At 38.1% G+C, this 18,441-nt stretch overlaps 1 protein-coding gene across 1 annotated transcript; it reads left to right on the forward strand.

Moving 5' to 3' along the window:
- The first annotated feature begins 793 nt into the window (after positions 1 to 793).
- Positions 794 to 2,364, forward strand: LOC131235366 (E3 ubiquitin-protein ligase PUB23-like). The gene has a single exon (XM_058232529.1). The coding sequence runs from the start codon at positions 1,021 to 1,023 to the stop codon at positions 2,254 to 2,256; it is 1,236 nt and encodes a 411-aa protein (XP_058088512.1). The 5' UTR covers positions 794 to 1,020; the 3' UTR covers positions 2,257 to 2,364.
- Positions 2,365 to 18,441: the final 16,077 nt, after the last annotated feature.

The raw sequence follows: 18,441 nt of genomic DNA on the forward strand, positions 1-18,441 counted from the left end.
AGCGAAGGCACGTGGTCAAAAGGCCATCACCGTCGCTTGCCAAAGACGAGCCAGCCACTGCCCACGGAAAGGACTCGGTTTTCCCGATTAAATATAGCTGTCAGCCTTGAGGATTTCGCACACCACTTAAAACTTAAAAAAAAAAGTCTACTCTGACTATTTCGCTTTTTGAATCTCCGTATAAAAGTTCTAGGTCCTCTCCTCTCCTTTCATCTCCAAACCAATCTAAAACACCTTCTCTTTCCCCTCTCTCCTCTTCTCCTCATCTGGGTCAGATTCTTACCCAAAGTTCATCCTCTCTCCTGTCAGATTCCATCAACTTTCTCTATTTTCCTTGAATTTTGATTCCACCATCTGGGTTTTTTTCCATCTTCAGGTATTCTGATCAAGATCTTCTTCACTTTCCATGGAAGACATCGACATTCCTCGTTACTTTCTCTGCCCCATTTCTCTTGAAATTATGAGAGATCCAGTCACGCTCTGCACTGGAATAACATACGATCGAGAAAGCATCGAACGGTGGATATTCTCCAGCAAGAACATGACATGCCCAGTTACAAAACAACCTTTGCCAGATACCGAATTAACTCCCAACCACACACTACGGCGATTAATTCAAGCTTGGTGCACCATCAACGCTGCGAACCGTCGCTTGCCAAAGACGAGCCAGCCACTGCCCACGGAAAGGACTCGGTTTCCCCGATTAAATATAGCTGTCAGCTTTGAGGATTTCGCACACCATTTAGAACTTAAAAAAAAAGTCTACTCTGACTTTTTCGCTTTTTGAATCTCCATATAAAAGTTCTAGGTCCTCTCCTCTACTTTCATCTCCAAACCAATCTAAAACACCTTCTCTTTCCCCTCTCTTCTCTTCTCCTCATCTGGGTCAGATTCTTACCCAAAATTCATCCTCTCTCCTGTCAGATTCCATCAACTTTCTCTATTTTCCTTGAATTTTGATTCCACCATCTGGGTTTTTTCCATCTTCTAGTATTCTGATCAAGATCTTCTTCACTTTCCATGGAAGACATCGACATTCCTCGTTACTTTCTCTGCCCCATTTCTCTTGAAATTATGAGAGATCCAGTCACGCTCTGCACTGGAATAACATACGATCGAGAAAGCATCGAACGGTGGATATTCTCCAGCAAGAACATGACATGCCCAGTTACAAAACAACCTTTGCCAGATACCGAATTAACTCCCAACCACACACTACGGCGATTAATTCAAGCTTGGTGCACCATCAACGCTGCGAACGGTATCGAGCGGATTCCGACACCCAAACCACCCGTCGACAGGACCCAAATCGTCAAACTGCTCGACGAGGTCCAGATCCCACAATCGCGGCTGAATTCTCTTCAAAAGCTCAAATCTCTTATTTCCGAAAGTGAGAGAAACAAGCGATGTATCGAAGCCGCCGGCGCAGCTACTGTCTTGGCTGCCATCATAAACAACAGTTCTCCATTAATAGAAGAATCAGTTGATGATTTCATCGATTCCGTAAGAGCCAGCGACGAAGCACTAACCATTCTCCATCATCTTCAAATATCTGATGAAGCTCTCCAACACCTAATAACGAGAAACAGCGATTTCATCGGCTCGCTGACACGAGTCTTACAAAAAGGGAATTATCAGTCGCGGGCATATGCAACGTTGCTTTTGAAATCTATATTTGAGGTGGTTGATCCAGTCCATTTGATTAGTTTGAAAGGAGATATATTCAAAGAAATCGTGCAGGTTCTTCAAGATCAGATCTCTTACCAAGCAACTAAGGCCGCTTTGAAAATTCTCGTTGAGTTGTGCCCGTGGGGGAGGAACCGTGTCAAAGCTGCCGAAGCAGGTGCAGTTCCAGCATTAGTCGAGCACATCATCGAGAATTCAGAGAGGAGGGCTTGCGAGATGGCGTTGGCAGTTTTAGATAATCTGTGTGCATGTGCAGAAGGGCGGGCCGAGCTACTGAGCCACTCTGCTGGACTCGCCATTGTATCGAAGAAGATACTTAGGGTTTCGAACTTCGCAAGCGAAAAGGGTCTGAAGATATTGTCTTCTATTGCTAGATTCTCTGCAACTCCGAATGTTCTTCAAGAGATGCTGCAAGTTGGGGTGGTTTACAAGCTGTGTCTCGTAACTCAGGGAGATTGTAGTGTGAAGGCCAAGGATAAGGCGAAAGAGATACTGATTTTGCATTCAAGGGCTTGGAAGAACTCCCCTTGTATTCCTCATCACTTCATATCTTCATATCCTCGCAAATGAGAGGTAGATTTTAGAAGAGATTAGATATATGTAGAGAGAGGTTTCTTCCCTTCATGTAGCATGTAGATATATGGAACAGATTTATACATGGGCATGAAATTTTGTCCACTGCCAAAAGTCCACAGAATTGTGTATTTTTGTTTGTAATTTCTTCAAAAAAGCTTGTGTTTCGGCATGTTTCTTTCCTTGTTTGGAATAATTTGGGTTTTTCATGTTGTTGGTATTAATTTCATATTTTACTGGAAAACCGTAACAAGAGACTGTACTTAAAAGATGGAGAAGCACGGCAGGATGAATCCTGCATCTTTAACAAATAAAGGGCCTTGGACAGGAGTGTCGAGAATAACTTCTTTTTATGGTGAGAATCCAAAATAGGGACATGGAAAACCTGTTGGATTGATTCTATGTAACTTCAATGAAAAGGAAGATTTTAAAAAACCGTTAAGCATAAATCCAATGCCCAGGAATCCGTGGCAATAACTCGTGATTTCTATGGAATTTTTTTTATTTTTTATTTTTTATTTTTATTTTTTTAAAATTGTGGATCTTCTAATGGAAGAAGTCTTTCTTGAGCTATTTTAGATAAAAGAGGTGAGATCTTCTAATGGAAGAAGTCTTTCTTGAGCTATTTTAGATAAGAGAGGTGAAAAGACAGCTGTGTATCCTCTAGTAATAACTAAGAATGACGCCCACCATCCACCAAATGTACCATACACAGGTTTGATGGTGAAGAGGAAGAAGAAAATATAAGTTGGTCAAAATTTATCAAATTCTAGACAGGTAGCTAATTGCTGAAATTTTAAAAGTTTTTGTGGTTGGAATATTGAGATAAAATTTTATAGAAACACAGTGAACTTATAATAGAATCTCTAGAAAAATTTGAACATAATTTGAATTCTCAAAGTACAAGAAAATGCGATAGAAACAACAATCATCAAACCAATAATCAATCTGCCTAAATTGGTGTCTTGTTGGTTTAACTAACAGAATTTTTCATTTTGATAATTGCCTTTAGTTAAATTAATATTTTTATTTGAAGTACTTTAGTTAAAGAAAAAAAACCTTATGTGTAAAGTTTTAAAAAAAAACACCGTAATCTCTACTAAATTTCTTTCTTATAGGATCATAAGGCCATAGTTAGTGAATTTTTTTTTTACTAGTTTTCCTTTGTAATTTTGTTAAAATACAATTTGGACTTATTAGATACGCGAATCTTGACCCATAATACTTTTAAGAAATTTCCCCCCCACGTTTTATTTTATAATGGAAATCACCTAATTTCAAAAACTTATAACTGATTAAGTACGGGTTCAACTGAGGTGATTCAAAGGTCACATCGTATGTTGATAAATCGAGTTTAAAATAAAAATAATTTAAAAAATAGAAATTCATAATTTTTTAATACTGAATTTAGTTTTTTTTTTTTTTTTTGCTGAAAAAAAAATCGTTAGTTTCTAGACAATCCTTACTGTCTGAATTTTTTAATCTTCTATAAACCTTAATTTTTGATAAAAATTTTACATATTTATAAATTCATTACCAGAAGAACTAAAACACTAATCTAGTTTTTGGAGTTATCCACAACATCAGCACGACCAGCGACATTAGAACCAGAAAACTTTTGAGATGCTAGTTTTCAAATCTCGAGGACGAGATTTTATTTCAAGGGGATAGAATATAACGACCCTAAATTTTAGTGCACTTAAAACTAAAATAAATAGTTAAATATTTTTATTTTTAATTAAAAAAAGTTAATAGTTGAGTTGGTAAAGACATTATTGGTTAAGAGAGGTTGAGGGAACAACTCTTGCCACTTCTTCTAAGAGGGGCTTAAGTAGGTAAATTTCAGTACTTTGATCTCTTTTTTTTTTTTTTTTGTTATTTTATAAGGGAGGATAGAGATTCTAGGAGGGCTTGAACAGGTAAATTTTAGCATTTGGATCTTTTTAATTTTATTTTTTGTTATTTTGTTAATTTCTTCTCAATCTATGCAATGGATGGTGTGGATAATCCACACGATCATTGTATAGGTGCATATAGGGGTGTACATCGGGCCGAACAGAGTCAAACTGGGCTCAACTCAGCCTGGCCCAGTCACCAGCCAAACCCAGCCCGAACCCGGCTCGACCCGGTCACCGGGCCAACATGTCCAGCCCAAACTCAACTTGGTCAACAATCGGGTAAGTTCAGGCCGAGTTCAGACCTTACAGCAAGTTCATGGGTCGGGCGGCGTTCTCACTTCTCTGTATCAAATGGTTACGATAAGGATTTAGAAATATATATATATATATATATATATATATATATATATATATATATATATATATATATATATATATATATATATATATATATATATATATATATATATATATATATATATATATATATATATATATATATATAAAGGTACTATGTGCTCAACCGCATATTACCTTCTCATGAGGTCGAGCGCTGGCACTATGCTAGTGTTGACCATCAACACCGTGCATTTGATGGGTCCCCTTTAAATATGGGATATCTTAAAAATCAGCGGTATACGGAACTCAAGTGGGCCATACCATCTAAAATCATGTGAAGACATCGTTAAAACATATAAAAGCACTTGGTGGGGCCCACCTAAGTTTTGAATGCTGTTGAAACTTGGTCTGAACCCTCGTCCAAGTGGGACACACATAATGGATGGGCTGGATTTGCAAACCACATCTCGGTGGGCCCAAAAAATGATTATGAATGTTTTAATGGTGCACGGCCCCTCCCCACTTCTGTATGTGGTGTGGCCCACACAAGTCACGGATTGACTTGATTTTTGAGACCTAGGCCCACGATGGAATGGTGCATCTGACTGATGGGGTAGATGTTCGAAACGCATCACGGTGGTGCCCACATAGCTCGACCTCATGGGACGGACTCGTGAGGTCAAGCGCATAGTAACTTTTCCCTATATATATATATATGTATGTATGTATGTATGTATGTATGTAAATGGCCGAGTCGAGCCGGGTCGGGCCGAATTGGGCGAGTTTGGCCCAGCTTCGGACCTTACAGCAAGTTCGATCTCGACCCAAACTCAGTTTCGAGGTGAAGAAAATGGCCCATCCGGGACCGAACTCAGCTCCGTGTCGGGCCGAGTTGAGCTTTTTCGGGCTGAGTTCAGCCCTAGGTGCGTAGAGAAATTTTAATAAGGACATGATTTATAATTTAATATTTGGGCAATAATATTTTAGGAAAAGATTTAATTGCTTGCATTGTTAAGATAGATTTGAATGGGTTATTTGATCATAAGACAAAAAGATACCAATGCCTTAAATTTCAAATCAATGGATGGACCATTTTTATTAGATTTTACCATAAGAATTATTTATACCTTAAATTCTAAAATGGTGATCAGACAGATCAGATCAGATCCCTACTACATATGCTTATTTTGGAATAGATCTAAATTATTATCCAGAGAGTATGGGTGGATCTGACCATTTAAGGGGCCATAATCATAGGATCTAATCATGGTCATTCAATTGCATATTTAATCTTATAATGGATCATCGGATGTATCAGATCTAATTTATGTCATCTATGTGAATTATAGAATATGTCTAAAACCTCATTTGGAATTTTAGATGGGTTTAATTGTCTGATGGGCCACACTAATTGTAAGAATGATTGTTATTAAAAGAAATCTGGATCTTACATGGTTTAGATTTAGAAATTCATCAGTTGTCCCCTTAATCAATCATGTGGGAGCTGATGAATGGTTCAGATCTGACCATATGACCAATAAATATTAAAAATAGGAAAAATAAAGAAAACCACTCAAAGTTATAAATCGGATCATCATAAACTTAGTTTTTGTAGCACTTGTTGATCGATTGATAGGATGGTTTGATTGATCGAATACGGTAAATTATATTCAATGACCGAATTTTGAAAATCAAAATGAAATCGACTGATCAACAGGTTAGTTCGATCGATTGACAGTATGGTTCGATCGATCGATAATCCACTAGTGCATTTTATTTGATTTGTAAATTATAATGTAAAGTAATGATAACCCTCGATCATCTTAAAACGTTAGTGTGGTTATATCACCTTAAGTTAATCAAGTGGGCCCCACAGTGAAGAATGACCTTCCATAATCACATGTTAAGAATTGAAGTTAAAATGATTCAAATCAATGGTTAGATTCCTCATGTGGGTCCTAAATTAGATGATCAACCAGCTGAGACAGATTATATAAACTACTGAAAACATAAATATAATATTTGATGTTATGTATTTAGGTGGTTGTCACTTGATTGATTTTGGGATAACGTGTTAGAATCTACATAACCAAGATATTGGTGAGTGATCCCAACATGTTGCAATGGAAAACGACTAGTGGCAATGTCTTCCCCTAGTGTCCCTAGGTCTGCTTTCATTTCGAGATCTTTTATCTGATCAACACTTTCATCAGTCGCAAGGCTAGCTGAGGTGTTTGCTAGGGAGACAATTTTCGGTGCTTTAGTGGTCGACATTAGTTCATTAGCCAACCATTCATCCATTGGGAAGCACTCATCATTGAGGTAATCTAATAATTAGTTACCGTAACTGTCCTCCTCCTTAGGACTTGCCGACTGATTAGGTCAGCTGAGACATCAGAATCCTGGTTTTGTAACACAAGAAACAATACTACCCCTACTATGTTTATAGCCACCTGTCCTTTGGACACCGGGACCCTCCAGAAAGGTCTAGTTCGAGTTGCCTCTGGTCGAGGCAGCCTTGCGGCTTCTTCTTATTCTCTTCTTATTACAGCCCGACGCCTTTTCCATCGACACTTTTGAGTTCAGGTCAATGCCTCTGGTGCTGCTGAAAATTTTGGATGCGTAACCCACTTCCATATTCCTTCACAGGTTGCTGGAGGTTTAACCATTCTTTGGCTTGGTAGTTCAGCTCGCTAGTGGCAGTCGAGAACCATCTATTGTCATCGATGTTGGCCATTCCCTTTGACTGGCCTAGGGGCCTTGTAATGATCCTGCCACCTAAACTCAAGAGGATCTATCCATCCAGGAATAGTCCTTCGAGCACATCATTCACATAGTCACGACCCTTGACCACCTTGACAAACGGTGTTCGACCGATTATCGCTCGAATTGAATGCCCAATGTCGCCCTCGTACTAGTCGTTGTGATACCTCTCCTTGATTATTCGGGATGAGATCGACCCTTAATTGTGGCTGATTTCTCAGATTAGCCACGACCATATTGACCTCAAGGTTGGATAAGAATGGATCTATATTGATCAGTATGGCTTCTTCACATTTTTCAAGAAACTTCAGCAAGCTGCAGTTGCTGTGATCTTGGACGACGTTCCTGAATACAACACATTTATTAGTCAAATGAAATCGAGTTTCATGCCATTTGCAATATTCAATCTTTTACAACTCGTCGACCAAGGGATCTTATGATTCATAGAAATTTTAATAAACTTTCCGGCTAACAGAATATCAATATTTCATCAACTCTTGTGATGTTAAAGGTGTAAATATTTTGAGCTTTTTGTGCAGTTGATGCAGTTGATTCCGCTTTAACCAATTTTGAACATACTAGTGGATTCTTAGCCACCACTTCAGCAATTGCAACTTCGTAATTTGGATCGTAGTAATACGTCCCTAATGATGAGTTCTTTTACCTGGTTCCTTGTTACAGGAGTTCTTCATAACTAGAGACCTTCTTGGTTAGGTCATATAAATCTATGAACTCCGTGCTTATGAACTTCTTACGGATCAAGTTTGTATTCAAGCCCATCTTGTGCAAGTTACACAAATTCAGTTTCAGTTATGACAATCTTGCAATGGTTCTTCGCCCTTTGGAACCGATTGATATAACTCTTGCATGTTTCTCCAAGTAATTGTCGAAAGCGGGCAAGATCAGCTATAATTATTTCTCTGTTCTTAGAGAAGAACTGAGCATGAAAATTTTTCTCCATCTCTTGCCAAGTGTGTACCAAATATGACAGCAGGTTTGAATACCACGTGAAGGTCATTGCTATTAGTAAATGACCAAACAATTGCAATTTATGATAGTCATTATTTGTCAATTCTCCGCATTGCATAGTAAATTGGCCGACATGTTCGATAGTCGACTGACCGGGCTCGCATGAAAATAAGAAAAAATCTCGTCGATAGTTCCTTGGTAATGGGTGTTGCTGATCTATACATTCAGGGTATGATTTATGATACACTGGGATAATGTTGCAGCCAAGAACTTAGACCAACAACTTCTTGGAGAATTTGGACAATCTAGACAATCTAGTCATGATCCATCCGCTAAGGTTCAAAGACCGACGTTGGGTCAGGGCCGAATTGGTTCAAATTGTCTTGAAATAAAGGATTTTTGGGGAATTGTTGAGGGTTAAATCCTCTTGTCAATCCCCACTTCCGATTTTCAAGTATAAAGTTCTTAGCCTCTCGCTCTGATCACCTAAGTTCCACAGGAGGCGAAACATTTCGCACCTCTTGAACTGGGACCGGTGGTGGATTCTGTTGCGGAGGCAGCATGGATGACAACGAGGCTACATTGTCGATAAAACTTCCATCGGCATTATATTACATTACCGATGGCATCCGCTCGGCCATCATAGCCATTAATCGATGCATGGCCTCAGTCTGCTTGGCCATATACCGGTTAGTGTTTTTAGTTTGAATACAGAATTGCTCTACTTGGGCCCTTCTAAATTCTTATACATGCTGAATACTCAGCTGTACATCTCAAATTACGACCGCTATCTCGTTCAGAGGAACAGTCTAAGAGGTCGATGCTCCTTCCTGATCTCCAGTACCAGGCGTAGGACTATTGTTTAGATTTAACGCATCAGGTGTCGCTTGAACTGGCACGTTCTCGACTAGAGGTGGCACAGTCTAATAGTTTTTGGCATGTCTGATGGGACCTTGTCTCTAATTTACTAGCGTAATATTGCTAATTATGAATATTCAGTCAAGTATGTGCTCGGGCATGCCAGAATTGAAATTGTGGCTCAATTCAAACCGGACAACTATAACCCCAAGCGCCAAGATAGGCAGACACGTAGTGTATGATCGTGATCTAATGAGATTGGTCGCCTATTCAGTCACTCGCTCAATGTGTAAATAAGATCAAGCGATATTCAAAGGGTGGGGTTTGTCCTCTGATGATGGTTGCACATTTGCCTTCCGTACGAATGACTTTTCAATACAGATAAAGTGAAATGAGAAAATGGATTCTTACAATCGGTGGTGGATAACAGCTACAAAACACCTTTCTAAGTGAAAACCTGAACCCAGCGTGCGAGCGTAGACTCAAATTATATCTAAAATTACCAGCTACTTGATTACCACTACGGAATAGAAACAGTAGGCTGAAAGCAAAATATTATATTAAGAAATGTAATTTGCTTGATAGGAAAGGTAAATGATTACGCTATGGAATATAAATTGACTAGTAATTGAAAGGATAATTGAAAGATAATGTTTGATTTGATTGAGTTGGTATAAGATAAAATTTTTCTCTTACATTCTTCTTCTATTTATAGCTTTGATTCAGCCATTTGTATCTTCTCTATGTTCTAATGATTGGTGTAAAAGTTCAGCGCTACTTGATGATGTAGAACGTGTCACGGATACATTCCCAGCACGGTTGAGCCAAAAGAACATGGACCGTGAATTGACCATAACTTTTGATCCGGGTATCGTTATGGGGCGTACAACCTATCAATCTTTACTGAAACGGGCCATCCGAGGTGAACCGACCCACAAAGTGAGTCGCATCTATCTGTTTCGTCAGAAAACGTGCACTTTCAGCTCAAAAATGAATTTTTAGAAAAATTTTACTATTTTTAGTAATTCTGATTTTTTAAATATTTTTAGAGTTTTAGATTTTCTTTCCTTTTAGAAATAACTTTTAATCATACTAGGACTCTTCTAGAGAAAGTTTATTTGTAATTTTTATTTTTAGAAATTAGGCCTTAGAAGAGTTTTATTAGAATTAAGATTTTTATTAGAGTTAAAATTTTGCTATTTTTGGTAATTACGAATTTTAGTTTTTTTTTTTTTTCTATATTAATGGTGTAAGGAGACACATTAGACAATGATCAACCATCAATTTAATCAATTTCGAATTTCTTAGAATTTATTCCTATTTTCTGCTTTCTTTCCTCGTGGATTCGAGAAGTCACTGTGAGGAGTCTAGAGAAGCTCCGTGGATTCGGAGTAGTTATCCTCATCACGTTCATCCCTGCGTCAATTGGTATCAGAGTGAGGATTCCCCTCGGGTCGATGGTAAATAACAAAGGTATGAACCAAAATCCTATGGACGGTGATCCAGGGATTCGTAATCTTTTGGAAAAAATGGAAGCTTTCCACCGGGAGAGTCAGTTGACTATGCAAGGGCTGCAGGCAATCCTCAACCGTATTGCGGATGCGCTAATTCCACCCCGAGTTCAAAGCGATATTCAACTGCCCGTGGCTGCTGTATGACACAACCCCAATTTCTGCAAAGCACCATCAGATGATAGTAAATCACAGGCCACCACTTCGATTATGAGGAAGCCGTTATACATGCCAAAGGTAGAAATAGAATTACAGCGAGACAATATCTTTCAAACAAGGTGCATTGCATAAAAAAAAAGTCTGTAATGTGATCATTGATGTCAGGAGCGATGAGAATTTCATGTCAAAAATAATGGTGGAAAAGCTACAACTGAAAACAAAAAGACACCATCTCCATACACGATTGGATGGATTAAGGATGTCAACAAAACAGAGGTAATTGAACGATGTCGTATATCCTTTTCCATTGGTAAATATTATAAGGATGAAGTAATGTGTGACGTGGTCGACATGGAAGCTTGCCACATGTTACTTGGTCAACTTTGGAAAAATAATATTAATGCTACACATAGGGATCGGGATAACCTATTTATCTTTATTAAAGATGATAAAAAGATTATCCTCACCCCTATGGGAAGGGAGAACCAACCCGAGACTTCTAAAGTGGAGGGACAATCTCTCACTACTGAACAGGCTTTTATTAGACAATCTGAGGAAAAAAGAGATATATATCCATTAGTTGAAAAGAAAAAATATATGGAGCCTGTGAATATCCCAGAAGATTTGAAACCAGTGTTGCAAGAGTTCAGGACGAATGTACTCGATGAACTTCCTATTAAATTATCTCCCATACGAGATATACAAAACCACATTGATCTTGTCACAGGGATAAGTTTGCCTAATTGCCCACATTATTAGAAGGAATGTGAAATCTTTAAGGCAGAAGTGAAGGAACTGATTCATACTAGCCAAGTCAAGGATAGCATGAGTACATGTATTGTGTCAACTCAAGAGCCTAATCTCATGTACAAGGAAATGACTAATAAACATCAGCATCAAAAGTTATCTCAGAATCATGAACCAAGTCCCTTGAGTAACTCGAGGACGAGTTTTTTCCAAACAAAGGGGTCTGATGTAGGACGTGTCATTGATACATTCCTAGCATGGTTGGACCAAAGGAAGGTAGACTATAAATTGATCATAACTTTTGATCCGGGTATCTTTATTGCACACTAGACCGAGTATTATGAACCGAAGCAATACGAGAACTCGAGGATGAGTTCTTTTGAAGTGGAGGGGACTGATGTAGAGAGGGCCGCAGATACTTTCATGTCTAAGATGGATCAGAGAAGGCCCAATCAGAGACAAAAATCATCAAGACCGTCAGAACCATAAAATAGGCATATCTCACAAACCGAAATGAGTTACTTGACATACCATATATGATTTTGGGGTAGAACAAGCTAATTTAGCCAACCAACCTGGCTATGCCAGGTTGCCCACACTGAATTTGCGAGATTCCATCCTATTGACGGTACTATAAATAGTAAGTTTTAGTTTGATTATAACTCTTCATTCGTTGGGCTTTAGGAGTTGTGTCCAACATGAAAAGTGCTTAGAATAATTAAGAGAATAACGTGGTTAAGCCACATATGAAACTTTCTATAAAAAGTAAATTTACTATTTATAGTAAGTTACGAATTTATAAGAGTTTTAATTTTAGTTTGCTTCTGATTTCTTTCTTATTGTTTGGTACCCCTATTTAAAGGGTTGTGAACTCGTTTTTATGGATCAATTAATCAATTTCGAATTTCTTAGAATTTATTTCTATTTTCTATTTTCTTTCCTCGTAGATTTGAAAAGTCTCTGTGAGTCCAGAGAAGCTCCGTGGATTCAGAGTAGTTATCCTTATCACGTTCATCCTTGTTTCAATTGGTATTAACGCTAGGTTCTCCTCGGGCCGATGACAAATAATGAAGGTATAAATCAAAATCCTATGGACGGTGATCCAGGGATTCGTTTTCTTTTGGAAAGAATGGAAGTTTTTCACCGGGAGAGTCAGTTAACCATGCAAGGGCTGCAGGCAACCCTTAACCGTATTGCGGATGCGCTAATTCCACCCCAAGCTCAAAGTGATGCTCAACCGCCTGTGGCTGCTGTACGACACAACCCCAATTTCTACAAAACACCATCAGATGATGGTAAATCATAAGCCACCACTTCGATTATGAGGAAGCCGTTATACATTCCAAAGGTAAAAATAGAATTGCAGCGAGACAACATCTTTCGAACAAGGTGCACTGCATATAAAAAAAGTCTGCAATGTGATCATCAATGTTAGGAGCGATGAGAATTTCATGTCGAAAATAATAGTGGAAAAGCTACAACTGAAAACAGAAAGACACTCATCTCCATACATGATTGGATGGATCAAGGAGGTCAACAAAACAGAGGTAACTGAACGATGTCGTATTTCTTTTTCCATTGGTAAATATTATAAAGATGAAGTAATGTGTGACTTGGTCGACATGGAAGCTTGCCACATGTTACTTGGTCAACCCTGACAAAATAATATTAATGCTACACATAGGGATCGGGATAACCTATTTATCTTTATTAAAGATGGTAAAAAGATTATCCTCGGCCCTATGGGAAGGGAGACCCAACCTAAGACTTCTAAAGTTGAGGAACAGTCTCTCACAACTGAATAGGCTTTTGTCAAACAATCTGAGGAAACAAAACATATATATCTATTAGTTGAAAAGAAAGAATATATGGAGCCTATGAATATCTCAGAAGATTTAAAGCCAATTTTGCAGGAGTTCAAGGAGATTGTGCTAGATGAACCCCCCGATAAATTGCCTCTCATACGAGATATACAAAATTACATTAATCCCGTCTCAGGGGCAAGTCTGCCTAATTGCCCATATTATCAGAAAAAATATGAGATCTTGGAGATAGATATGAAGGAACTGATCAATATTAGTCAAGTCAAAGAAAACATGAGTACGTATATTATGTCAGCTCAAGAGCTTAATGCCAAGTACAAAAAAGGGCTAATGAACATCGGCGTCAGAAGTTATCTCAGACTCATGTGCCAAGTTTCTTGTGTAACTCGAGGATGAGTTTTTTTCAAGTGAAGGGGTCTGATGTAGAACGTGTCATAGATACATTCCCAGCATGGTTGAGTCAAAAGAAGATGGACCGTGAATTAACTATAACTTTTGATCCGGGTATCATTATGGGGCGTACAACCTATCAATCTTTACTGAAACTGGCCATCTGAGGTGAACTGACCCACAAAGTGGGTTGCATCTATCTGTTTTGTCAGAAAAAGTGCGCTTTCAGCTCAAAAACGAATTTTTAGAAAAATTTTACTATTTTTAGTAATTTTAATTTTTTTAATATTTTTAGAGTTTTAGATTTTCTTTCCTTTTAGAAATAACTTTTAGTTATACTAGGACTCTTCTAAAGAAAGTTTATTTGTAATTTTTATTTTTAGAAATTAGGCCTTAGAAGAGTTTTATTAGAATTAGGATTTTTATTAGAGTTAAAATTTTGCTATTTTTGATAATTACGAATTTTAGTTTATTTTTTTCTATATTAATGGTGTAAGGAGACACATTAGACAATGATCAACCATCAATTTAATCAATTTCAAATTTCTTAGAATTTATTCCTATTTTCTGCTTTCTTTTCTCGTGGATTCGAGAAGTCTCTGTGAGGAGTCCAGAGAAGCTTCGTGGATTTAGAGTAGTTATCCTCATCACATTCATCCCTGCGTCACTTGACTCCCTCTGTTTCTTCTTTTACCATATGTCATCCTCCCTCTGTTTCTTCTTTTGCTATATGTCCTATAATTGCTACTTAACAATTATTCTTCCATCCGTGATTCTCTAAACAATTACGTGGGCACTCTTTGATAAGTTCTCACTGATTTAAAAAAATTCAAATCTTCAAGTGCGCCATGGATATGTGTACATATGGTCACGATGAACAACTATCTTGTCATTGGTTGAACAGGGGACCGATATTCTGCTATCTCAATCACATATGATCGTATTCGCATATCTGCGCTTGGGGTCAAGTTACTAGGGGCGTGTTTGGATTCACGGTTTGGAGTGTATAGTTTCGTATTAGTGGGGTTGATGGGATATGTCCCTCGTTTGGAAACAAACGACCGTCCGACGCATTCCACGCGCGCGAATGCGGCGTCGAACCACTTTACGTCATTAATTGTAGAGTAAATGCGGATGGCTATTCAGAGTCTGGTCTCATCTCCTCACTGTATTGCATTGAAGAGGGTTGAAGTCGGTTCTACACCATTTCCATGTGTTCGTTGGGAGAACCAACGAACCTGTACTCCTTCGTCTCTGTATATCATCTCCCTTCCCTTGCATGTCGACGATGAACTCAGAATCTTCCTTCTCATAGACAGACATTATCTTACAGTGGCTACAGTACCTTGCTGCCACCTTCGTTTTTGGGTACCGGCTGTCCGTGCTTCTCATTCCAACGCCGTAGTCCACTTCCTCCAGGTATCATCCTCCCTCCTCTGGAAATCGGTTTCTATTCATCCAATGACATTTACCAAGATCGTATTCTCTCTCTATACGGTCAGGTGTATTCACCCTAACCATATACACCCTATAGCCCATGTCGATGCTTATACGGGCGATGGTGGGGCAATCTTCTGAAGACGAATCTAATATCGATCGGTTTTAATAAACCATTCCACTGAATAATGTTTGTCTGGAAAGGATGAACGGATGACACCCATCTGTTTGCAGAAGGCCATGTACAGGTGGTGTTTGTACTGACGAATCTTTCTATCAGGTGGATATGCCCTGTATTACATAAAACCCCTCTATGAGCTTTCAAAACCATTCCTCAATGACATTTCTTGTCTTTGAACCTTTCGTTTTTGAGGAATCAGCATTATCTCATAAGGATCTGTACAGTTTGGGTTGATATCAAATAGAGGTATTGCTGTACTGTCTGTAACTTCTTTCATATCTTCTGATTGTGATGGTAAAAATTGTAACATGAAAGAAACAAATTTTGATCTGTGTACATCTACTTTTGAAACTGTTTGCATGCTTCTAGTTTCATGTGTGCATGGAACACTTGATGTTAACACTTTTCATGTGTGAATACTGTTCAACACACAGTATAAATTCTCTGAGGATTAAAAAAAGATCTGATAAGCCTCATACATGTGGTGTGCATCTTATAAATTTCCACTTATCGGATGTTAAAATATTATATGTTATTCATAGACATTAACTGTTTGATGAACCAAGTTGATGATGTATTCTTTGTAACTTTTTGTACATCTTGGTCTAAGTGAGTTACACTGTTTTCTTCGTATGAATCTGTTCAGCAGCAAGTTAATAAATTGTCCCCTGCAACATTAATTGTTGGTAAGAAACAAGTTTCTACTTTGTTATTTTTAACCTCAAGTAAATCTTCTAATTTTGCTGTTATCAGATGGGATGTATCAATCTCTTCACTGACGATAATATAGAAGACAGTGAGAACCAGCATGTTTTGATCAGTTATAATGCACTCTTATCTCAATTAAAAGAATTGGGCCTACAACAAGAAAACAGAAAAAATAAATTCATTGAATAACCAATTGTTTAATCAGTTTTTTAGAATTGTACAAGTTTGATTTAGTATGTATACATGCTTATATACAAATCAAATTTACATTTTATTTTATCTCTATATCAGATCAATTTGTCGAGTTCCCTTTAAACTGTCATGGCTTCCGAAAGTGCGGAATATTCAGATGATCGATCATTTGGCAGTGATTGGCATGACAATGAAATAGCCGTTGCCATAACCACCATTGCAGCTGCAGTAACTATAATAGGAGTGGCTGAATATTATCGTCGTTACTGCATGAAGGCTAAACCCAATAAAAGCCATATTGAGAGGGATAGGTTCATAAGCTGAATTATACGTAAGAGCGATACTGAGTGTCTTGTGCAGCTGAGGATGGATAGGGACAAATTTTTTGAATTATGTTCGCTGTTGAGGGATCGGAATTTACTTTCCAATAGCAGGAGATACAGCATGGAGGAGCAGGTTGTAATGTTTCTTCATACTGTCAGACATAACGTACATAATCGTGTGATTGGTCATCGTTTTACACGATTTGGTGAGACTATGAGCAGATACTTTGGTGGGGTGCTGGATGCTATAATCAGTCTTTATCTCGAGTACGTGAGGTTTCCTGGTTTACACACACCCGAGAAAATTTTTGACAATCCGTTGTGAAGTTCATATTTTCAGGTAAAGTTGAAGATATGTTAGAGAAATTCCTAAATTATAAGTTGATAGTTAATGGATGAACTAATCATTGCCACCATTTTGATTGTAGGACTGCATCAGCGCCCTAGATGGTACCCATATCCCGGCTTATTTGCCAAAAGAAAAAAAAATCAACTTTCAGAAATCGGAAAGGATTTCTATCACAGAATATTTTGGCTGCATGTACATTTGATATAAAATTTGTATACGTGCTTGCTGGTTAGGATGGATCCGCATCTGATGCTCGTGTCCTACAAAATGCACTCATCCGTCGCCCTAACTGTTTTCTTATTCCACATGGTAATTACGTATAATGGGTGAATGTTTTTTGTCTGTAATTATGTGTGATAGATACCTGAAACATATATTGCAATTGTGTAGGAAAATATTATGTTGTTGACGCTGGGTATGCACATTCGCCTGGATTTATGACACCCTATCGAGGTGTGCGATATCACTTGAACGAGCTTCATACTAGAAGAAAGCTTGCCAATAAAAAGAAACTTTTTAATTATCGTCACGCATAGTTGCGAAATGTCATAGAGCGTTCATTTGGCCTGTTAAAAAATCGCTTCCTTATTCTACGTACTCCTCCTCAGTTCAAGTTTATAACACAAGTGAAAATTGTTATAGCTTGCTATGTCTTTCATAATTTCATTCGTATTAGTGGTGATGATGAACTGGCTGAGGTAGTTGAGGACAGTGGGGACAATACAGAGGATGTTGCGCCATCCCCTGTAGATGTAACCTCTTTAAATGAAGGAGTAGCGTTAGCTCGGGTGACGGATCGTGCACGTGATGAGTGGACAAGGAAGAGAGATGAGATTACTGAGAGAATGTGGAATGACAGTCTTCCACGTACAAAACAACGTACTTATATTTCCTGATTTATGTAATGATCCGCTTAGTCAAAAGGGGAATATTTTCACATATTTTCATTATGTTTGGGATATTATGTTTAATTTTCATGTTGAATTTCATATTGTCTGTATATGAGTCATTACTATAGTGAACGATTTATGTCGGACGTTGTTGAATGTTTTTATTTCTTTTTTTTTCCAATTTAGATTACTTTCCGATTTAGGCATTTATTTCTTCTCGCAGCGGAATAAAGAATAAATATTATGTGGTGTTTGTGGGGAGGAATCCCGGGATCTATGAAACATGGGAGGCATGCAATGCACAAGTTTCCGGATTTAGTGGATGCAGACACAAGTCGTTCATGACTTTTGAAGATGCTATGAAAACCTAGAATGAGTATCAGGTTGGTAGGATACTGTCAAATTTCATACTATTGGAAATTTTGTAGGTCAGAGCAGTCAATATTACATCATATCCAGGTCGGGATGGTGACATTTTTACTGTTTTGTATATCATTTAGCCTTCTTTGCCAGATCGAACAGCTTAACATACAACTGGGAGTGGGGCTGTTAGTGCATGTCATCGTCCCTCAACGAAGGACTGTGGCAACTGTCTAGACGCTCTCATAGATCGAACCCAAATCCGCACCTGTAATGTCCGGGAAG

Source organism: Magnolia sinica, chromosome 19 (genome assembly GCF_029962835.1).
Source record: "Magnolia sinica isolate HGM2019 chromosome 19, MsV1, whole genome shotgun sequence".
NCBI classification, from domain to species: domain Eukaryota; kingdom Viridiplantae; phylum Streptophyta; class Magnoliopsida; order Magnoliales; family Magnoliaceae; genus Magnolia; species Magnolia sinica.